This window comes from Schistosoma haematobium, chromosome 1 (assembly GCF_000699445.3).
Source record: "Schistosoma haematobium chromosome 1, whole genome shotgun sequence".
Lineage (NCBI taxonomy): Eukaryota > Metazoa > Platyhelminthes > Trematoda > Strigeidida > Schistosomatidae > Schistosoma > Schistosoma haematobium.
Window position 1 is genome coordinate 52,790,812 of NC_067196.1, and position 24,771 is coordinate 52,815,582.

A 24,771-nucleotide genomic window follows, 5' to 3' on the forward strand; every position below is an offset into this window, starting at 1 on the left:
TACAACCTTTACCCATTCGTCAACGGTGCTGGTAGAAGCAATAACAGTTGCGTCAAACCAAGTGTTGGGTTTTGGGGGGTTGTCGACGACCTGAGGGGTCGTGTTATGTTTACCGTTCGAAACCGATCGAGCCTTGCGATTGCGGCTCATAGGTGTTTCCTGTTGGATCCCATCTGGAAGACGGGGAACAGAAGACCCTACTTTTCTTGAGCTTTTGTTTAAGGCAGGCCTCTTTGGAGACTGCTTTTCCTTCTTTGACGGGCGTGAGTCATCTATCACCGGACTAACCTTAGTTTCCTTCACGTTGATTTGCGTGTCGACAGATCGAGTGCTGTTTGACGCGTTCCGACTATGCTTGCTAAAACACTTCTTTGCAGCATCAACCAGTGAGATGGCCTCGGTTAGCAAGCTGTTTGCATCCGAGCAGCACTGTTGACAAAGCCACACACAACCCTTCTTACTGAACCGTTTGAAAGCAGCAGGCGTTAAGTTCGTGCAAACTTCGTGGTACCAGCCTTTGCACTCGTCGCACTGCATGCCGCTTTCAACAGGATAACGACAACCCGGACGTTGACAACTGCTTTTTTTACACTGTCCGGTCATTTAGGAGAGGTTCTTTTTTAAACTGTGATGATACTCAGAACAAAAGAATTTATCAATGACCAAAAGTGAAGAGCTGTAGATTGCTAGGACCAAAAGTACTAACAGATACAGTTGAAAAAGTGGTACTCAAGAGTACCAACGACAAAACAGTAAAAACGATACTTTAGTCGAATACTTTAACTGAAATAAATTCAATTAAAGTGAAAAACAGTAGTCTTGATACGTAATAAACGATCAAAACAAACAAATTTACTCAGCGAGGAAAAATACCACTGTCCTTTTTAACTAGCGCTCGTTGCATGATCATAAATTACTTTTTGTCCTGGGTGTTATCGTATCAAGTTTCCTTTTGAGAACTTCTACCTGATGGCTGGACAGTGCAATTATAGCAATTACTAATGCCCGGGTTGTGGATACCCCGAGATGCAGTGGACAAATGCATGTGCTGGTACCACGAAATTTGTACGAATCTAACGTCTGCGGTTTTCAAACGGTTTAGTAAAAATAGTATCTTGTGGTTTTGTAAGAAGTGCCTCTCAGATGCAGCTAAAAAGTGTACCGGTAAACCAGGTCAGCTTACATTCGACACAGAAATTGATGTACAGCCACCTCAAATGTGCTCGGTAACAGCTGACTCACATCGATCAAAGGAAGAAAGATTGACTTCAAAGAGGTCTGTTCTAAATAAAACCTAAATAATAAATTTGTACCTAACATGCCTTCACTTTTTTATCTACCAGAACAGTAGATTTATGAGGACACCATAAAAAACGTTTGCAAGCCCAGAACAGATTACTTGCCAGCTGACTATCGACATTCACATAGAGTCATAAACGAGCGGAATTCATTAACTGAACACGTTATTGAAACATAATCTGTCGAATCTTTCAAGTAAAAGTTAGGTCCACTGAGAAGCTATCATTGCCAGGACTTACACAAGCTAAGTGATTCTTCCGAACTGGAACAGAAACTCCCCAAGTTGTGACTGAAGCTAAATTTATTTTGGCTTTGAGTTTTCTAAAAATATGGGGAAAACTTGATTTACTTGTTATCGAAAATTATCCTCTGTTGCAATGGTGTATATAAGGACGAATAAACAATTTTCCAAATACACCTGACAGTTTTAAGTTCAAAAGTATTGGACCCTCTACGCTCAAATTTTTTAAAAGATTAGAAGCGCTCACATTGATTTCTGAATCCGTATTCGTGCGTGTATTGGTTACCGCTGTTGTCAGGTTATACTTGAGCAATCCTTTTATTTGAACTGTGATTACGACCGGAAACCTGTGAATGCTGTTAGTCGCGTTATTTGAAATGTAAGAATGTGCATCTATAATATAAACGAATTTTTATTGAGGTCTGAAATTCATTAATATACTTTGAATTCCAAAACAACATTGGCCAAGACTTACCTTCTTGTTTTTTTTTAAAAATGGCGATTAGCTTACATGAAAATGGGATTCTTCGAAATACTACAAACTGGCTAAATATTTAGCCATGCATACCAACAACTATCTTCCAATCCTGATTGCATACTGGATCAATGCCCATAAAAATACAACAATAAGCTTCACTATCCACTTGTTCAGTAACCCGTTCATAGGATGTTAACATGTACTAGAAAAAACGGTAATGTAGACGACTTGTAGCATTAATCATACACATCAGGATCGAATGCCGTACATAGATTGCGGCCTGTACTAAACGCCTTGTCGTTATCAGCAGGTGAAACTGAAATTCCCACCATAAAAGTGCTTTACACCGATTATTTTAAAAGGCTGTGGACGTAAATAGGATAAAATCATTACGAATGTATAGCAGTTTTACTGAGCTTTATTATAAGGTGTGGGAAACCAAATAAAAAAAAACTAGGATCGCGAAACTCAAAGCGGACAAAAGGGTGCGGAATAGTATTTAAGTAGAACTTTAAGTAACAAGACTTTAAATTTTACAGTTATAACTCGCAAATTGATAGATATAACAGCGACAAAGTTTCGACTAAACACTTTAGAAATTACTTATTTCAAAGCACAAAGCTAAATAAACATAACAAAATATTACATTTGTGTTGACTGATATGGAGTGCGTTCCCTAGATTAATTAGTTAGGATTTTGTCGTTGAAAAATTATGGATTGATAAAAACATCTTAATAGTAGACGAAAGTAGTAAACTTTGAAATATTTTTGACCGTACTTTAGGTTTAAAAATGAATATTATTTAGGCTTCTTACGTATTCTTGAAACTTTTTTACTGACGTTTAAGGGATTTTTGATTTTATTGATGAGTCTTAGCATATGGTATTATTTTGAAAATCATAAACGGTATACTAAACTTAAACGTACCATGGGAACAAAGATTTAAAGAATACAACTTCAACACAACTGGCTCTGCAGAAACGCATAGTAAAAGCTTAATTGAACAAATTCCATGCAAGTGTTATGGGAAAGACCCGTCAGTTCATAAACTAGCGTTATTATCAGACACATTGGATTTCATGTACTATGATGCATCGAAGAACACATTGGATGGAAGTATGAGCACAATTGATAATTTTGTTACATTTTTCCATTTCGAGTGTTTAAATAGTAACGCATTTGCGTATGTTTGTACATTACTACACCAGCAAACCTTAATATGGTATAAAAAGATTATTTGTGGCTTAATTTGCCGAATAACTATAAATACCGCTTTTTAAAATCATGAAGATCAAGTCGCAAGGAATCTGTTCAAGAGAATCCATCAATGATGTGACTAAGAGTCTGTCTTATTCTGACTACTACGCATGGTGTCATACTTTGGCCCCATAATTGAAGTTACCACTTTAAGCATCAATATTAATTCAATCTGTCATTTTAGTCCTCCTATGAAAAAATTATGTTTCATGTAGTATGTTACATTTCCATATGGTCTATAATTTTTCGAGTTCCCATGACGGTACATTTACCTTACCTGAGAGCTATAGTTACTTAATACTAAACTATCATTAGGAACAATAACAATGAGAAGCGTATATAGCACACCATTGTCGCTGTACCTAGGGTACAACCTACCTACCTCACCGCCTTCGATGGATCAAGAAAGTCATGAGAACACCACCAGTGTATCCAACTAAGTAGATATCCCGTCGAGACATCAACACCGTAGATGTTACTTTCAGTAGCTGGAAAGGAGAGCCTAACGCAGAGATTTTCGAAGATCTTTGGTCAGCCACCGATGTCCCAAAAAGGCATGAGGCTTAAATAAGCAATCAACTTTAGGCAACGTTTGACAATATTCTTAATATATTGAGGAAATTGACATACATTCATCCTGCTTCTTGCGTACGCTTAATTGTTTTGGTTATACATTAGTAGTGATTAACCTACAAACGGTGTCGTGGATATATCTGAAGTCTTTTACTGATGCTTTTTGCATACATGATAGCTTTATTTCTGTTCCTCCATTTTACACTTTCGCATAAATTTGACTTCTATTCCAGCTGAATTATGAGAAAGTTCAAGTTAACCTTGACAACATTCTAAAAGACGTTTGTTACCTTTGTTATAAGTCCTGCCGATGAAAAATTCATTCTCTTTACGCACAAATAATTCAAATGCCGAAGTCAAACTTCTACGATCAAAAGATGACCTAATACACGAACTCGTGACTTCTGAAATTAAATACATAAGTTGCCTCAGGAAGGTTTTGAAGGTAACTTCATATTGTTTGTCTAATCTTTTAGTACTTTGCAAGGCCCTTAATTGACCGCAGATACTTGCCAGAAGATATACACTCTGAAATTTTTGGACGTCTCGTGCCCATCTTAAGTGTCAATGAAACTCTTCTTGAGTCTGTCTTAACTGTTGGAGTAGAGAAAGCATTTCTGAAAATTTCTCCATGTTTGAAATTATATGCAGATTATGCCAACCGCTACCAAACAAACGTTGTGTTTATGGAGGCGAGTTGTTCAGTTTGCGTGGTTTTGTTTTTATTATGTTTCTATCTGTACTGTTACTGTTAATGACAAGATCAGGTAGTCCGAATCGAAATACAAATTCATCTAAGCTCCAAACTGGTTAGATGTTAATATTTGCTTCAGCTTAAAAGTTTGCAAATTATTATATTTCCCCTTAACTTCTTAAGTTTTTCGTTTGTCCCTGGCCTATCTCTTTTGCTACTGCAGTACATAGTTAACCGAAATATAGTATACTAAAAGTAACTCCTCTAATTGCACCGTTTCACTATTGGCATAAAGAGCTACACAGCTTAAATCTTACGTCTGAAATACATGGTTTGTTTAATATATAAGCAAACTGAGGCACTTAGATTTTCTTTGGAGCATTAGAAAAACTAATTAATTTTGTGGAAAGTTTGGGGAGATTATAAAGATCTAGCTTTCCGAAAAAGGCATGAGAGTTTTTCAGCGTAAGCTGTGAAGACTACATGGTTGATACAAGGTTGGGATGACCCTGTACCTGTATTGATGAAAACACTGAACGTTCACCGATCTCTTTTACTTTGTAATCGTTGACTCCCTGTTGGCATAGTTTCTAGTGACCTGAATTTAGAAAACTCGTCTGTGCGAGATCGTGCAAAGAAATGAAACAACCAGGCAGTAAAAAGGCCTGACTTGCACAACATTCCATGAATGTTGTGAACAAAGGAATCAATGCTGAGACTAGTGCAATGACAGAAATGGAGAGTACTTTAAAAGATTAAGATTGATATACTCTAAAATTTGTAAAACAGAGTCCTTATGGCCTCCGCTGAGGTATTTTATAGACTGAAAGTTTCGAGCTAAAATGCAACCTGACAATAATCATTGTATGTGAGATATTTCCATCGGGATATTGAAAAACAAGTTGGGCAAAGAAATGCCTTCTTTCCACTAGTTCTTCATCAAGGCTCTATACTAATACATAGGTTTTGCAGTTAAGAATGAAATCAGTTGCAAACAATTGGTGGTTGATCAGTTTAACAATGTCTCCTCTAAAACGGTAGTCACAGTCTCAACGAATGTGACATCAAATCTACAGACAAGGTTGTGTAATCAGTTAATTACAAAAATTCGTTATGTAGGAATAAGAGTTGAGTAAGTTCGAAATTTATGTCAGTCCTCCACGACTATCTGGTTAGGTCCTAGAGATAGTACTACACGGTGAATTAAAACGTCACTAGACACGGCTCCTAATTAAAGCCAGTGGCGGTCCTTTCATGGTTTTCTTTTAGTTCTTAAACTTGAGAGGGACTTATTTAACTGAAAGAACTGGTTATATTTCTCTGAACTAGATATCATAAATCTATTATTCATCTCCGATTTTCTGGTTTTATCAATAGATTTGAGACTATCTTTTACGACATGCTGTGAAACGTCTCTATGCAGTACCCTTAGAGGTTCTGCTATACATCTTTCTGCCACAGCGGTAATCCAGATTTATATACTTTTGGATAGATATAATGCCTTAGTGACATGGTACCGCTGGGTTTGAGTGTTACATAAAAATCCTGAGAGGTTGCATCTGTTTGTCTCGGGCTATTTAGTGATTAAGTCAATTGTCATGGTCTCTTCTGCTGGGTCATTATTGGAGGATATTGTGCTTATCTTTTCTTCAGTTTAAGTAGGGATTTTTTGTTTCTTTTGGTCAACATCCTTTCTATTCTGTGCCTGTAGTTTAGATAATAATAGCAACAATCTACTAGACTGGAGTTAAGTCCTTCTAAATCCCCGTAGATAAAAGGTATTAGGCCTCTTATTTATGGGTAGATGTTTTAAACCTGAACTTGTAAACAGTACTACCATCACAAAATTCGAAACCGGGAGATGAGACTTCTAAATAGTTAGATAAGGATAAACACTCGAAAAACTACGAACATTCCGACATAGATTTATTAGGAATCCAATTTTCTAGGCTTTGAACGAACTAAGTACGCTTTCTTTCTCTTCTTACGTTCATTATTTAAGTCACGCATTATCGAAATTGTTACTTGAAGTGGTCAGGTAGATTCCCAACTCCATATGATCTCTCAGGAACATCTTTTGTCAACTCCGTAATGCATTGTTTTTGTAATACGAACAACATAGGTTCATAAAAGTTTCTTTCCATATTCCACATATTGTAGTAAATCCTGATTTTTAGCTATAATATAATAGAGAAAACTTCACATTATAAAAATAAACAAGAAAAAATACCCTTAGTCTGAAAGTTTTCCTCAAAGAATGAAGATATCTAAAGTGTACGTCTCTTTTAAAACGTACTGATCTGAATATGAGGATCCATAAAATCACACATTAACAAGCGTAATTATAAATCAACCGTGAAAAGTCATTAGGTAAGATGAACTAATCCTTTATTAAGATTTTATTAGTGTAAAAGTTGTTTGACATTTTGAAACTAATCATAGTTCTTAAAAGAACTCATTTGCAATTTAAATTATTTTGTAACATTTACAAACAATCATTTCACGGAATACAATTGAGTGCTTTTTGGTTAGCAGGAAAAAGTTACTTTTATGTGGTTTAGAATTTCGCTTGATTCGTGGTATCCGTACATGTTAAATTAAGTGTTATTTTTGGTCTTTTAGACTTGTAATGCATTCATACCAGGACTAATGGAGTTTATAAATAAACAAGAAAGCTTACCAGATGTTAATTTACAGCTTTCAGCACTCCTCATAATGCCCATACAGCGCATTCCTCGGTATGTTTCTGTATTGATAAGTCTTTGGTTTTATTATGTATGATAATTGATATCTGTAGAACCATGCCTGTTAAGTATAACTTTTCATATATATTAATGCCTTGCCTGATCGCATTAATTTTCTTAAAAGAAGGATTTTATGGACATTGATGTCATTTGAAAGAACTATTAGAAATAGTTCTAGATACCCTTGAAGGCTAAAACCTACATGCCTGACCAAACGTGTCAGCAAACTACCGCTACACTGTGTCAGAATCAAATTGTCGAAATTATAATATTATCGTATTATTGCTCCTCTCGCAAATTATGTTTCCTGTGGTCTGTGGTTCAAACTTCACGCTTATGCATGCGTTTAATATTTTTGCCTGTACCACGATTTGTGTGGTTTAGTCATTAGTACACAAACATGTGTGTGGTCTCACAGATAGGTTATTAATTATTTTCTACGTGCCGTTGAATAGAAGGAGTATGTCTTCAGTAAAATTAATTTTATGTTTCCGCAATGTTGATGGATGTACGCGAAAATTTAACGAACTTCTATTTTTTGTAGGTATTCTTTAATACTCCAAGAACTTGTTATCATTTGCCTTCAACTGGACGGTTTAAGTAATCCAGAAGCAAATAAATGTGCCATTAGTATTAACGAAGCTGCTCGTCAACATTTTATGATACCAGAATATGCAGCCACTCTTATTTTAAAACTATGGGATAATCATCATCAAGTGCATTACTCTCCAGAATCTCATGATTCAAGTTTTTCAGATCTGAAACGTTATATTCATAGAATGTGTGCTTCCACAATTATTCTTATTGCAGGTTTTGCTAGTGTGGTAGCGATAGCAACATTTTTAAATGAACAGATTAGAATCAGTGAACAAGCTACTAAGGCCGCTTTATTACAATCAAGACTTTTTGGCAGATGGTCGCAAAACCTCATTCTAGTACCTGGGCGTAAACTATTGAAGTATGGATTGGTGAAAAAGGTAAACATTTTAAACTTCTATGGTGTTAGGTTCTTGAAATCACGTAGTCGTTTTGTTAATTTTATACCATCTAAGCAGGAATCTTTGACTTTCTACATATTTCGAAATCTTAGTTTCTGGATTGTTATCACTCTTCATTAACATCTTAAAACGAAAGTGGGTTTAGGCTTTACCTATAAGTATTGAGCGTTTAAGCTGAGTACAACTTCATATGTATCATTTTTGATGTAATTCATCTCTCAATTCAATCCTTTTCTATGTCGATAACCCAACTTATTTACTTTGTTAAATATATAATCATAGCTTTTTTCATTGCAGGTGAATTCTCTTGATGGAGTTGCGGAAACTCGTTTACTAGTGATTATGTCTGATATACTGATATGTGCTAAACCGCGAACCCAGACGGAGTTGGAATTTATTTTCAGCAAGAAAAAGTGTGTTTATAGCCGAAAATATCCTGATCCTTTTACACAGTTGTACGGAAGAAAAATGTCTTTAGGGTTTACAAAACATATTCGAAAGTCGAATGACACAAACTCATTGATTCACGTTCCTAAATTTTCTAAATCAGTCTCACAAAGTTCTAACTCTCAAACTTTTAACGATTCAACTGATTTTTTAACAGATAGTAAAGTTTGTTTTTCATGTGTTGCTGTCTATCCTCTTCATCACTGTCATGTTCAAATTCATTTTAAACCACATAATACGTTTCTGCAACCGATCCCTGAGTCCCCTGAATGTCAACCAAATCAGAACAACTCAGTGTTTATTTCACCAATTTCTATCGGAGGATTTAGTCGTGAGTATTATTCTCTGTTAATTACAATACTTGTTGCCTGATTTGTTTATTTGCTAAGTGTTGTATATTGTCATCAAACCTTAACATTAAAAAAATCTGAATTATTCAGTTTTTTTATCAGTTTTCTTATGCATATGAATTTATGTCATCAGTTTATTTGCTTTTACAAAACCCCCAAATGCCCTGGTGCGGCCGAGAGTGGGGAGAGTCCGCTTTCCCTCTTGAAATACTCTCACACGGCCACGCGTACACAGCCTCTGCCAGGGAAGTCCTACTCATTGCCTTCTCGTGGCGGGGGTCTTGTTTACGAAAATGTGAAGACGAAAAGCGAATGTCCGGCGCTTTAACCGGATTCCAAACCAATGGTGCACATGGGCTCCAGTATCCTGCGGGAACAAATGGCGTATGCACCAATCGCTGGTCACCGGTTACCATGGGACTGCATCTCCTTACGATGCTCCACTGCCTTGTGGGTTATACCTTTAGGTCAAAGGCTCGGGGTGTGGCCCCCTAAGATAACCACCTGCTTCGGTCTGGGCACTCGGGCAGTATCGCAGCCCACACGCAAATGATGAACTCTCTATATCTATGGAAACTACTTTTCTCGCTTCGAATAACAATCAAATGATTCAAATGATTATTATTATTATTATTACTATTTACCACATTATTCCCCCTCTTTTATACTTATACAGCGGCTCGTCTTTGGTGGAAATTCGACTCTATCTATACGTTCTCGAGTCACTGTCCGGTTGAAAATTGTATGTTACCACTGAATATGAGTACTGAAGCAGTTTTTCTGAAACCACATGCACCATTCAAACTGGCTGCCTTCAACGTTCGCACACTTATGCAGGTTGGACAACAGATAGGGCTGGCTATGTCTTTGGAAAGTCTTCATATCGATGTCTGCTGTCTATCCGAGACCCGTATTCAAGACTCTGGTGAAGTACTACAAATTCGATCTCCATCTGTCGCTTCGAAAAGCTTGTTTTACGTGCGCTTATCCGGGAACCCTGTGGCATCTTCGTCTGGTCTTTCTGGCGTTGGTGTCGCACTGAGCGCTAGAGCTGAGGCAGCACTAATCGACTGGATCCCCATTAACAGTCGGTTATGTACTGTTAGATTAGAGAGTTCCATCAAAGTGAGGAGAAATCGGCGTGAGAAACAATGTCTTTTCGTCATCTCCGCCTATGCCCTGATAGATTGCAGCCCGGATGCAATCAAGGATGAGTTTTACCACTAGTTATCTGTTCTTCTCCAGAAAGTGCGTTCGACAGATATTGTAGTACTAGCCGGAGACTTGAATGCCCAGGTCGGGCGTCTAGGCACAGAAGAGAGTCGTTTAGGTGGCCGATGGGGACTCGTTGGTCGTAGGTCAGATAACGGGGACCGTCTACTGCAACTTTGCACAGACCACAACCTGTTACTGGCTAACACTAACTTTCGGCACAGTCACCGCCGATGTGCCACCTGACGTCCTCCCTCTGCATCTCAAGCCTGGACTCAGATTGATCACATCGCGATCAGCTACCGCTGGCGTGGTTGTGTACAAGACTGCCGCTCCTTTTGGAGTACCTATCTGAACTCTGACCATGCTTTGGTCTGCACCAATCTTACCTTACTTTTTGGTGGACAACGAAGTGACCACCATCAACGGATTGATATTAGCAAGCTGGTTGCAACTTCTGTTGCAAGTAAGTATCGAACCGAGCTAGCCTCTAGGCTAGCTACCACTCCACCGAAAAGTATAGATGAGCATTGGTTGCAATTGCATGACGCCATGAAAATGGCGGGAATAGTCAGTTGTGGGTTTGCGAAACGTCCCGCTTTTAAGCAGTGGGTTTCTTCTGGTTCCTTACAACTCATTGAAGCCCGTCGGTCAGACTGTCCTGCCCTCCATGGCCGGTGACGACTGATCCACCAAACGAGGAGGAAGTCCGCAAGGAACTCCAACTCTTGAAGCGTTACAAATCACCTGGCCCAGATGACTTACCTCCGGCTCTTTTTAAAGATGGTGGTGACTTTCTGACTAAGGAATTGACGACGTTGTTTACAAAGGTTAGGGAACTAGAGAGTGTACCAACATCATGGAATGAGTCGATAGTTGTCCCTATCTTTAAAAACTAAACTATGCAATGACCAGCTTATTAAAACGTGTTATTTAAGATTGAACTAACCTATGAGTCAAAGATGGTGATATTGTATTTGGGTTTCTTTTCAGGTCACACTGCATCAACGCCATTGGCGTTCGATGAATATGCATGTGGATCAACATCTGTCGTAAGACTGAAATCGGATTCATTTATTACCTTCAATGAAGATGACTACACAATGAGACACCCTGAACCTTTGAATGAATACAGTTTCACTGTATGTCTTAATTTTCATTTAAATAACTTTGTTATTTTTGTGCATGGTAATCATGTAATATACATTTAGCATATAATTAGGTAATAAGATGGCATTATCAGTGTGTTCGATCAATGGCTAAAAATCTTATCGATATATATCTGCTTTTTTTATTGTCAAGGAAGATCACTGATCTTCATCCAGAAATTGTACTTCAATAGGGTATACTAGAATCCATCTTCCAGTTTGTACTAATTTTTATAAACTGCCAATAATCGAACTGTTTTTATCACCAAACTATTGGTAATAGTAATTAAAATGTTTAGGGATATCATAAATAAATGATTTTTATACTTAGCCTTATATTGTGTTAATATCCTTCTACAACACATTCACGGTTAATTCTTTCGATTGAACTTATTCTTCAAATGGTCGTGGTTCCAGTTCATATAAAATAAGTATTCAGCAAACACACTGTCTCCGACGATTCTAATTGTCTTATGCATCTATTTTAATTAGTTAGCCGTTTCTATATTGCTGCATAGGTGCAAACCTCATATCCTACATTTTTAAAACAGTTTACTGCATGCTTTTCAATACGAATGTACAGCCTAAGTAAATGATTTTGTCGAATAGAAAATTTATTACTGTTCTAAAGTAATCCAGATTTTCAGTTGTTTCGTTTGTAAATCAAAGTACTATTCATTTTTCATTATTTCTACAGAAGAGATATAGCACCCATAATTTAATGTCATATGTAATTACTTATTTATTGTGTCTAGCCTTGTTGCTTTCAATACCCGAGGAGCATCATCTTTAAATAAGTAATGTCGATAAAATAAATCGATTCGTAAGTTCCCAGTGGTTTAATGATTATACGTTTTTGTTACCAAGAATATCCAGTATCAAAGGAAACCTCCTATACACTTGTAAGGAAATGAATCGGCTATTTAGTTAGATTTGGTTCATACTTATTATAAATATTTGTGAAAAGACACAGAAAGCACTAGGGTTTTAGGTTGAAATGAATTCATTTCATATCTTGTACTCTAAACCTTCCACACATACACCAAATTGTACTTATACATTAAATGTTTTGCAAATATAGCTTCGTGTGTAATATGAGTAAGATTATCAAGTTCACGAGCGAAAAATTATTATCATAAGCTATATTTCCAAGTTCACTTTATAGAAGAATGAAATAGGAGCGAAAAAAAACATGACGTCAAGTACAAGAAACATGTTCAAGGTGCTACGATCACAGTTGACAAGATCACAAAATTCATATTATTTACCAATAAACTCTAGTAAAGTAATCATATTAATGGTGAAAATAATAATAATTTTCGGAGATGATATCAACATAGAAAGTAATGATTATTTTTATTAGTGAACTGAATGACTTTATGCATATTGTATAGGAAATTACATTTGTGAAACATCTTAAGTATTTATAAAAGTCAGTGGGGAATTTAGAGCTCACCAAATGAAATGAAATGACTTCATCCTACTATGTTTTTTCTGTTTTGCAAAAATTTCAAGCATATTATATAGAAATTAAATATTCTATCACAGCTGTTATATTTTTACATTGAGATCAGTTATTATTAATATACGAATATTTTTGTCTTCTAGGTGCACTGTCGTGACGCTAACTTTACTATCGTGAATGGTAATTTAAGTGAAGCTGAAGATTGGATATCTAGTTTGGAGACAGCCATTCAGTAAGTGTTCCATACATTCTTTGAAGAGCTATTTTTACTTTGTCATATTCTTAGTAGTCACAATTATGTAACCAGAGTATTCTCGGATTCAATATATTTATTTGGTGTGGTTTTTTAGTTATACAGTTTTGATATAAATGCACATAAAATTTACATCAATGCAAAACAAATCTTTCCAAACTTTCAACAGTGAATTTCTTTAAACAAAAGAAACATATTAGCCTACTTATGATGACTCAAATGAAGTATCCGATTTGTTAAAATTTAACATAACCCAAAGTACTTCCACACTTTAAATTTATTCATCTAGTTGAATATATATGTTATTACTTACTTCATTTTAGTATAATTCTTTTTAGGATGTTCCATTTCTTTGTGGCTATTTAGGTCATTGAACTAACAGATTTATGTATTGCTTTATACTTAGACATTTTCAAAACCTATTTATTTTTTAGAGCTGTTAAAACAGCACGAAAAAGCCTTCGTAAGGAAAGCAGTGCGAAGTGGCCAATGCGTGCTTCAGATTTTATTCAATTTGAACAATGGCTAGAACAGAAACGTATAGTCGAAGAGGTGAGAATTCTTCAGTTGATAGAGCTTCATATAAATTCTCATAAAAAGAGAACAACATGCTGAACAGAATATGGTGAACGTATTGCGTTTTATTACCCTTCGCATATTACCTCACACGTTTAAGTCAGTTACAGTATACAACATACCATAGAAACTGTCATAACTTAGTTTTTAGGAACCGGATTATTACCTAACAAATCGTCATACATTTTGTGGGGTGACGTAATAAACATATTGAGTTAGACAAAAAGCCAATCGAAAGCATACACAAACAACATAAACCGGCAAAATGACTCCAATCAATCGTATGCAATGACATAAGAAAAAAAAGCCGAATGTTATCTACAAAACAAAGTGCTCTGATTGTGAGAAACAGTATATCGAACTAAATGGACAACCCCTTCATCTTCATCTGCGTTAACATCAACTAGCTGTCAAACCTCGATGTATCGCTCGTACCAATGCACGTAGATAATTATATGTGGTAGTAGTTTTACCAAGTCACTATTCCTCTTACTACTATTAAAGTGTCTGTTAGGTATTCTAATAAATAATACGAATACTCTGCAAACATAAATAATAATTTTTTCCATTATAAAAGCTGTGTGATACTGTGGTTTGTATGTGTCGATATCATAACACAGGCTTAATTTTAATCAGTTTCTGTCAGCTGCTGTTTTCATAAGCGCTTAAGTAATAATTAAAGCTGTTAACGTCGATTTGGTTATTGAGTATGTGACGTCAGACCATAGAGGATTACGTTGTGCGTTATTCTTGATACAAACTTTACGTGTTTTCGAATTTAACTAAGAATAATTTTCGGCTGAGTTTATCGTCTATGTCTGCCAATTCATAATATGAAGGGTCAATAAAGTAATCATAGTTAATTAGCTTGAGTTCTTGCAACATGTGTTTATTTTTCAATATGAAGAACGGAAATATTTGTACCTTGAACGTTCATTATAGTGTGAAATATGCGAAAAGAGTACTAAAGCCCAGTTTTATATTGGTAGTTGAAGACCATCAAAAAAGTGATATTTTCACCGGATAATGAGTCAATAAAAGCGCTTTGCATCTTTACGAAAGTTTACTATACTTTCATTGTTAGATTATTAACGAATTGAATTAGGTGAAGGCCAGGTAATATGTGTTATATATGTATGAGATTAAATTACTTTCACGATAAAACACCTTCAGTTTCGGCCATATAATGACTTGATATTAAAGCCAAGGGTTATAAGCTAGAATTTAACCCCATCTGCTTAAACTTCAACCGAAAAATCAATTACTCGATTCCTTTCCTAATTAATATATCTTAAAGCATGATGTATAAACATGTATTCGGTTATTAAATTATATCACTATCAATATATACAAATTTAAGACTCCTTGTTATAAATAAAGCAATAATTTAAGAAAAGTTATATAATTTTTATATTAATTTAAACCATGCTATTGGCTAAACTCATGGAATAGATGGATTGAAAGCTTGTGTGAAAAATCATTCTTTAAAAATGTGTTCTGATTAAAATTAACAAATAACAATTTCATTGTTGTTTTACTTATTCAAATGTTATGCTTTATGGTTCTGATAGAAATAAAGCTTAGTAAAATTTAATAAAAGAATAAAACCAGTTTTACACTAAATGGTTTTCTTCTTGTTTTAATTCTGGAGCGATTTATTGAGCTTTATCAGTCTTTGTTTGGCTTTGGCTAAATAACTATAGGCATGGCTATATGGAAAAATTTCAACAACAGATAATCTATTCAAATCATCACTGTCCATAGGCTATTTGACTGTTGTTGTTGCTAGTTCAATGTGATTTCATATTTAACTGAGGACACAACATAGAGCATTTTTGTGCAGTTTAAAAGTAGCTTTCATTAAACATTGTTTTTAACCTTTTATCAGTAAATATCATTATTTTGATCCATTACCGCTAGTCAATGAAATCTTCTCGAATCTTTCAAAGGATGGGAATGGAAGAGTTGACCATTGATAATCCCCTTTCACCAGTAAATTTTCTTGAGTCATCTAGAATGGAACAAAAACTTGAAGAATACCGTAGACGTAAATCCATCGGCTGTGATACCGAAAAAAACAATCGGCTTTCTTATATGTTTTGTGAGTCTGGTAGTCTTGAACTTAATCCCAAAAAATCAAAGCGTGATAAACAATGTGGACTGTTTTGTCATTCGTCTATGTCTAAATTTAAAGAAAATAACTTAGTTAATGCCTCAGTAAGTTGATTTTAAATCTAAAAACGGTTGTTTTTAAATTTTACTATGAGAACTAGTACTTATCATGTTATATAAATATACTTTGTACGTTTGATTAAAAATACCTTGTTGAGAGTGCGTGAGATAAATTAACTGAAATAAAATCGGTACTGATTTATCTTTATTGTTGAGTTTAAAGTTTTATAACTTTTACCGTATTGCATATCAGTAGGTTTTACAGATCACTGCAAGTCGAATCATTCAAGTCAACTGAAATATATTACTGTTTTGTTAGGTCAGCCAGCTGTCAAGTTACATTTTCAATCCTTTTATCTAAATTTTGAACCATTTATCCTTCTCTCAAATGGTTGGGTTTTTTTAACAAGTAACCGTAACTTTTAGTTCATTTAAATATTAAGGATGAACATATATCTTGTTTAGTTTTCATCGTTACAAAAATTGAGAAACACCATTAATAAGTTGTTTTCCCATGTTGAAAACTATTTTTGAAACCTTATTACCTATGACACATATTTCGATGCTGAAGAAATAACCATTCAAATGTTTCTTTATCACATACCCATATACCTGTTATTTTAATTGCCCAAAAAAATCTGGATGTAAGTGCTAGTGATTTTAAGAAGGGAAGGCTGGGTATTTTACTAGGTTCTTCTACAATTCAAAACAAATTTTCGATAATATTCATAATTCTCATCGAGTGACATTTTAATATTATTGATCCCGATACCCCAGGTTTAAACCTTGCAGTGAAGCAAACTTCATTAAGGTAAATGTTTTATTGAAATTAGAAATCTCTTTTTCTTGACAAAAAACAACTACTATCAACAATGATTCAGCTTGGTTTAATTAAACATGAAAATAATTTTTCAGAAGAATAAAATGATTCTTTAGTGTTTTAGATTGTTCACCATGTGTGTCTTAAGTTGGAATTATTGAGAGCAAACTTTGGTCTAAAATTATGTACCACCATTTTGTAATGATAATTATAATTAGGAAAAAATATTAACGGAAAGCCCTAGGTTCATGTAAACAATATACTAATAGTTCTAAGTTCTAAGATTAAGTCAGAAAAGAGCCATCTTTATGCAAATGAAATGGAACAGGTCACTATCTCGCAAAATACTAAGCATGTAATAATATTTTAGGCTAAATGTATTGTCAATTCAATATTTCTTGAAAGTGTATCATTCATAAAAGATGAATAGATTTGAATTTATTAATTAAGCTAAGTGAGAGGTCCTTGATTATAAGATTGAATTTTGTATCCGAGATGATTACTGAATTTTTAGTGAGACTATGTTTCCCTCGGGCTATTTGTAAGCCATTTTAACTGATTTATAGTTATATCATCTTAAATGTTCTCAAGCACTGATTAAGGAAATCTAGATGATCTGTACTTCGAAACCCTCATTTTTTTATACGATGCAACAATATTAATCACTGACACTAGTTAATCATTATTTGACTTCAATCTAAGCCACTCATCCGTCATGCTAAGGTAGCCCTTAACTAGGTAGGCGCAAGAAACTTCTCAGTCATATCAGTTAGTTGAAATTCTGGCTTTTAAGTGCTTTATAACCCATACATCGTAACTTATACATAGCATCATTATAGTTCATGTACATTAAAGGTCTAGTATTTTGATGGAGGAAATTTCATATTCCCCTTACATTGGTTTTTGTTAGATTCTACATCCACTTGGTTAAAAATGGAATATCTTTCGAATTATTATCATTATTATTAGTGGCTTTATTCAATAATATATTTTAGGTATAATATAGCATTCACAGCACAAGGTATTTCAACAAGTTCCTTTTACAAAAAAGAAAAAAGGCGAAGGAAACTGCTAATTCCATACATATGTACATAAACTAAGTAGATAAACTACCTGGAATTAAATGAAACGTTTTTTAAGATTTGAATCTGTACAACCTTTTGATTAGAAACGTGTTTAAGAATACAAGCTGTTGACTAGGTCAGCTCTAACAACCTGTTTGCCACATGGTATATTTTCTAGATAAGGTATTCTGATGTATTGGAATTTCGTTCTACCAGAAGATATACAAGGAGAAAGATATAAATGACGTGGATGGTTAGTACCTGATAAGACTACACCTTCCATAGGTTTACAAGATTTTAGATGTTTATCCACAACCATATTAATAATGGCCTTAAAAGATTCACCGCACATCCTGCTAACTGCCTTCAGCACTCCTCAATACAGCAAAGTCTTTTTTCACAATCGTGGGGAAAATTAATGGAGGACAGTAAAGAATTATAGGTAATACGCAAGACTTAACAAGTCGTAAAAGTTAGTATTCTGTAGGGTAAAAAGCATGAGGTCTCTTTATACAGTAAGTCAGACAGAAAAATTTCTTCAATATTAACCAAACATGGAAGATCAAGAGAGATCAGAGGAAAAAATTACACTAAGATAAATGACCTTTGAGAACGTTTTTATTGAAGAATCTCCAATAGTACCATCTTTATGGGGTTCCAACAGGGTGTTTAGGTGCTGTTCATATGTCAGGCTAAAGTTAACAGTTTGACACATAGATGGACTAGGTGTGAGACCATTAACAACAGACCACAATTCAATAAGAGACAAGAACTCATTCATTTTAAAGGTATGTAAATAGGTAAGAATCATTGTACATGCAGTGAGATCGTCCGCATCTTTAACAAAAGTCTTTTCTATTGAAGATAATAGATCACGAAAAAAATCATAGAAAAGAGGGTAAATAACAGCTCCTTGTGACATATTAGCCAATTCTATGTTTGAGGCTTCTCCGTAACTCCATTGTAATATTAATCTGTTTTCATTTAGTTGTAAAAAACATTTCAGAATATCCTGTTCTTAAAATGACTTCTAGGTACTTTATCATTCAAACGATTCTGTTCGTTTGTTATCCATAACAAGCATTGCTGATAAGCCCACATCAAATTCCATTCCGTTCAATACAGGAAATCATTTGTACAGCAGTGATCGTTGTTACCATTTGGGTGATACTCATCGTAGTTCATTTCCATCTCAATTAGCGTAAGTTTACATGATTTTCTTCCTTACACTTAAAGCAAATGTTGGTCGTAATAATATATAGCTCAGTATTTTGTGAATACAAAATCATGTACTGGTTATCACTAGACTAGAAAAAATTGGACATCATGAAAGAATAAATGAAATACACTATTTAGAATTCATTATATTCTGCAGCTGTTTGTAGCTATTTACACTCGTAATCGAACTAATCAAATGTATTGACCGAATTGAAAGATATCATGATATTGCACAATTAAAGCACTTGAAATGACAAGTTATCAGTGAGCTTTAATATAGATAAGACTATTAAACGAATGAGCGAAAAAAATATAAGTGTGCAGAAACAGAAGTGAATTAGAATCAGAAAATTAGTAAAATTTGTTATGTAACAATTGTGATAACTTAGGTTGGTGGAAGCCATTCAATAAACTCAAGAGTACTTTGGAGTTTGATGAGGCAAAAAAACCAAAATGGATGGAAAGACCTTACGATCAAAAACTTGACTTACTACGATGGTGATAAATTGACTGGATTGATGGCTTAGTTAATTATATGATATACTTACACCTTTCTTAAATTTATCCGTCTCATAATAGCTGCTGGAATCTATTTAAACACACTTTAATTTTATTCAGATTTTAGCTAATAAAAATTATTTTACTATCTTTTACTTACAATATACATGATATCATTCACTATCGTACTACATAAAGAACAGTTTAAACAACATATTTTAATCATAATTGGATTCAATTGAGAGCAACAGTATCAGATATAAGCAGGTCGGAAATGCTTGATAGTCTCTGCAAAAAGGAGTAAAATTAGTATATATTTTTTGCTACCACAGGTACATGAAAATTCAACTCTAAACAATTCTAAGAACTTACATGTACCTGTGGTGGCAAGTATATAGGAAAGATAGAGAGAAAGGCTTCTAATAGATTTTCTAAACGTATTCCTAAGATTCTACGCGTAAAAAGAGTAAGGTCTTCACGACTGCAATCGTCAAGCACCTTTTGAATAGTAAAGATGAAGTGAATATAACCAATCCATTAAAAATAATCAAAAGACAAAGAACAATTTTACTCCGTTTCCTAGAGGTAATAACTATCAAGCACTTCTGACCTGACCTATGTATACACAACGAAACTGTGACAAGCCTTTCCGTGATAGCGACAGCGTGTTAACCAAATAACCTTTGTCAATTTTTCAATCCCCTTTTCATCGGATTCTTATGTTTTGCATAATCTTGTTAGTGTTCACTTATTTATTCTATCTAGTTTATAATCACATTGAATGATTGTGTAATCGCTTACTAATTTGATTGCCATTTAAAATATATATATATATATATATATATATATATATATATATATATATATATATATATATATGCGATTGTACACCTCTGATAAATTCGTTGAAAAGAAATCCCTTTGCTGAACTTCATGTCTTTTAATTTATTTAAGCTCACGTAACCCTCTTATCTTCATTATGATTACCTGTAGCTATGACGTCATCTACTCTGAATTATTACTTTACAACAATATAAATACCAAACAGTCTCAACTATTTTATATTTGTACATTTTGTTTACTATTCCTCGTGTTATTACGTTTGTCATGATTCCTTTCTTATACTCGTCTGAACTTCATTAACTTAAGTACATTGAAAATTTGTTTATAATCACATTAATATGTGTAATTTTAGGCTGTTTGCAGCTGGTGGGACGTCGTGAAATAGGATGAATTCATCTTATTTTGCAAACTTATTTGTTGTTAGAGTGACAAGTTGAACAGTGAAATAATTCGTTTCATTTAGTTCTTCATCAAGGTTCCATACTAACATAAATGTTTTATAACTGAGTAGAGACGATACCAATTGGATGGTCAGTTTAAAGAAATAGTAATCACTTAGTTACATAACGCCTGGAAGATCGAAATTAAGGTTAGGACTAAAGTGAATTCTCATGGTCAATTAATTATCACTAACAGTTACATAATTAAAATTGTATGTAAATATGAATGTTTTGTTATCTGTGGAATTAATGATAAGTAATTAGTTGAACGGGTACAGTTAATATGATTAATCATCAGATTACATAAGATTAGAACTAGGAATTTAAGTGTTAACGAAATCGATGTTGAGGAAATTTTACGAGAATAGAAAGAAAGGTTTTGAAACATGCAATGGTATTTAGGTAGAAAACTAGGGTAGATTCAATGGTTGTATAAACTTTTTCTGCATATAAAGGTTGGGTTTCTAGATGTGTATTCTTATGGCTTCTGCTATAAGTAAAAGTTGAATCCTAGAACCATAAGGCTATTTCGGCGAGATTTTATAAATAATTTGAAACGCTGAAGTTTTATCTATGTGGTGATCGGTATCGACTAGATGCACCAAAAACCAGATAATTAATTTATTCAGATGATAAATTTTCGATGATAATATTTTTTATTAATGGTTATTCTTATTTTATTTATATAGCCAATCTTTTAGTGGATGTTTGTGCATGTAAAATGCTTGCAAACAGGTATCTGTGCTGTAAGTGAATCGTTATCATTTCTTTTTGTCAATGAATTATTCTCTTGGCAACTAAAACTTTTTTTAAATGTTTTAATTTCATCATTTATTGTTGTGGAATTTTAATGAAATTTATTATAGAGAAAGAAATATTTATTTTAATTCACCACAGAATTACGATTATTTTAAGTAAAGTGTGTGGAACAAAATTTAAGCAACAATACGCCAATTAAGTCCTTTAAAATACCTGAATTGTTATTTAGTGTACACATGTCGACGTTTTAACTCGATTAAATTTTGGTCACCATCTTTATATGAATATTTATAACATATGAAATGACTGTTAAAGCATAAAATTCGGATATCAAAATATGCTTTGTAACATTGAGTTTTGGACAACCTACCAGATAAGAAAGGATATAAATTACAAAAATTACTGTTCTGCCTCAAACGCCAACATTATTTAGCACATATATACTGATGCTGTGTTCTCTACGCCAAATGGTTTAATCTTGAAACTGTCTTGACAACATCATCAGTACATAATTTAGTTATAAGTGGCTGAATAAAACCTCTCCGCAATCGATTGGATGTTGTGTCTGTTAACCTAGGATTTGGTTTCTTGTTATTCATAACTGTGTGACTGTTGTTTAGATGTATGTTTCCGTTGTTTCTACCTATAACGTTGTAGTTGTTTTCCCTTCATCTTGTTAATTGTTGGATCGAGTCTTTTTTAATATGTCTAATGGTAAGCGCGTAATCAAAGTCCCAAGCTTCTAAAAATCCTCTTGCTTTTTTGTGTGTTTCCTCTGCCTTATATTCTTACATTTCCCAAGTCAAATTGATGTCATAGTTGTTCACATGAACTGATATTGACGAAGTTATGTTGATGCATTTAACAGCTTATTAGCATTAACTTATATTTAAGCAGAACGAACGGCCACTAAGTCCTGTACAGAACACGCTGCTAGTCAGTTGTGGTGAAATTCTAATAAATCACTTTATATTGAAGTTTGTATTGATAATATAGTCAGATATCATCAATAACAGTAGCGTATGTAAACTCTTTTATTCATTCAGTTAGGGTCATTTTGATGCATCTATGTGAACTGGTTCTATTTACTTTAAACTTTTTTATCTTATTAAAAGTTTCTTCCCACTGATAGTACTTTCATGTTATCTGTGATACTACTGCTTTAAACATTTAATAATGCAACTTCTGATGAAATAATTTTTACGCCAAGCAAAATTACCATGCATGACACATGAAAAACTCGTAACATTATATCTGTATGTTTCGACGTTGTAAGAAGAAAATAATAATAAGAAGAAGAATGAATCAAAGACTTGTATATTGATTTGTATTATATGTTATTGTCCCTTGTTATTATAACGTGGTGAAAAATAAAAACGATAACAAAAAGGATGATTGAGAACGAGAACACGGAAATTCAAAATGCACATGATCATGTAATAAGAAACTATTATAGCAACCCTCCCTAAAATTAAGTTTGTTTACGCTTAATTTCGTCGAACCCTTTAATTAACTTATTTAACAGACAGTGTTATTCGAACAGTAACAATCTATTTACTTCTTTGTATTATTATTATTACTATTATTATCACTATCATGTCTGTACAAACATGTATGCTTGATCACATGAGACAGCCTACCCACATATCCCTCTCTCTACCTTAAAGGTTGTTTGCTTAAATATCGCTCAATGAATCATTCGCTTTCTCGTATGAATATGTTCTCGAATCTTATTAATGGCATTTGCTTTGTTTCGCCGCACCTTAATTCGACTTGACTATAAATCTGTCTCTGTGTTTGCTTGATTGCACACATTAGTCTGTCTGCTCCAAAGCCACTCGATGTGCTTGTAATTGTGATCTGTGCTATCCAATAATATAATTTAAAGCAATTAGTCCCTTTTATAAATTCCGATAGAACAATGAGTAGACGGAGTTGATCTGATCCAATAATAAACTGCAATCGCCGCTTCGTATTGTCTTCTGAATCCATGCCCCGTTGGTATTAATTTAGTAACGGTTATCAGGGTGATTGATAAACGAAGCTAAACAAATTATCTCGAGGTTAAGCCACTACATTATGGATAGTCATCAAACTGATTTTATTGATAACAATTATGATTTATAGATTAGTATGTAGTGCCCTTTTCTTTTAATTGTGAATATAAAATTACTTTTGATAAAGCAAAATGAATATCATTCTCTTAAAAAAGAGTTAGAAGTGATGAAATCGTTAAAGTGATTTATATTCTCTTTTTTTCGGATACTTTTTATCAGCTTAAACTAGTCAATAGACGCGAATAAAACTAATTCGTAATAACTTGGATCAAATACACGCTTCTACATAAACTATAAGTGAACAGCACTTTCAACTACTCATGAGCATTATTTAAAATATCAAATTGTTGTAACCGCGAATTCAGATTTTATTTTTTCATTTTGTATTTTAGATAAAATCTTAAATAAAACCACTGCTTACTCCAAGTATTATTTTTATTCTTATTCCCACAGAGAATAATCATTCATCTATACTGTATACTTTTGTCCAGTTTTTTCTTTATACTCTATTTTTTTCATAAATCTTCCATCTTTTATTTTTGTATCCGATATTACAGATGTATTTTAAACACAAGCGTTGATTTGTAAACTGACAGAGATTGTTCCAGTTGTATCTTGATGAAATATAATTTTTGTTCTCTTATACCTTTCCTATTTTATACAACTAAAAACGTAATGCTAACTGGAATATTCCAGTTTTTATTTTAATTATGTTTCCGACTTGTCAATAATTATGTTGATTTCTTGTTTTTTTGTACCACTTATTACCACTTTGTACTTTTTTTTAAAATGTTAATTATGTAGAATAAAGCAATCATTGTTTTTTTCCAATTTGAGTAGAGCAAGATAACATTAATTATTATACTTTGAAATTTGTCATCATTTGCTTACAAACTTCTATTGGATCCAAAAAATACCACGTATTATTGCACAGTTGGTTGAAAAAGATCATTCTTAAGCTGTAATCCTAAACTTATTAGATGACAGTCGCACTGTGACGTTCGAATCCGCGTCATCCATTGTTAATTAATGAAAATACTACTAAGTTGTTAAGGTTTTAACTAACCTTACTTGGGATTGAGATATTTACTAATTAGTTAATATTCAGTAATCAAATGGTTATAATATTAGTGATCGTGTTTACCTGAAATGACAAATGTTAAC

At 33.7% G+C, this 24,771-nt stretch overlaps 1 protein-coding gene across 1 annotated transcript; it reads left to right on the top strand.

Annotated features, from left to right (window-relative positions):
• Window positions 1-1,769: 1,769 nt before the first annotated feature.
• MS3_00010165 (uncharacterized protein) lies at window positions 1,770-24,546 on the top strand. The gene is made up of 13 exons (XM_051218523.1): window positions 1,770-1,919; window positions 4,083-4,294; window positions 4,326-4,541; window positions 7,166-7,281; window positions 7,832-8,264; window positions 8,583-9,063; window positions 11,288-11,436; window positions 13,051-13,139; window positions 13,595-13,712; window positions 15,657-15,953; window positions 18,827-18,993; window positions 21,481-21,537; window positions 23,827-24,546. Exons 2-12 carry the CDS (start codon window positions 4,160-4,162, stop codon window positions 21,509-21,511), a joined length of 2,232 nt encoding a protein of 743 aa, XP_051074463.1. The 5' UTR covers window positions 1,770-1,919; window positions 4,083-4,159; the 3' UTR covers window positions 21,512-21,537; window positions 23,827-24,546.
• Window positions 24,547-24,771: the final 225 nt, after the last annotated feature.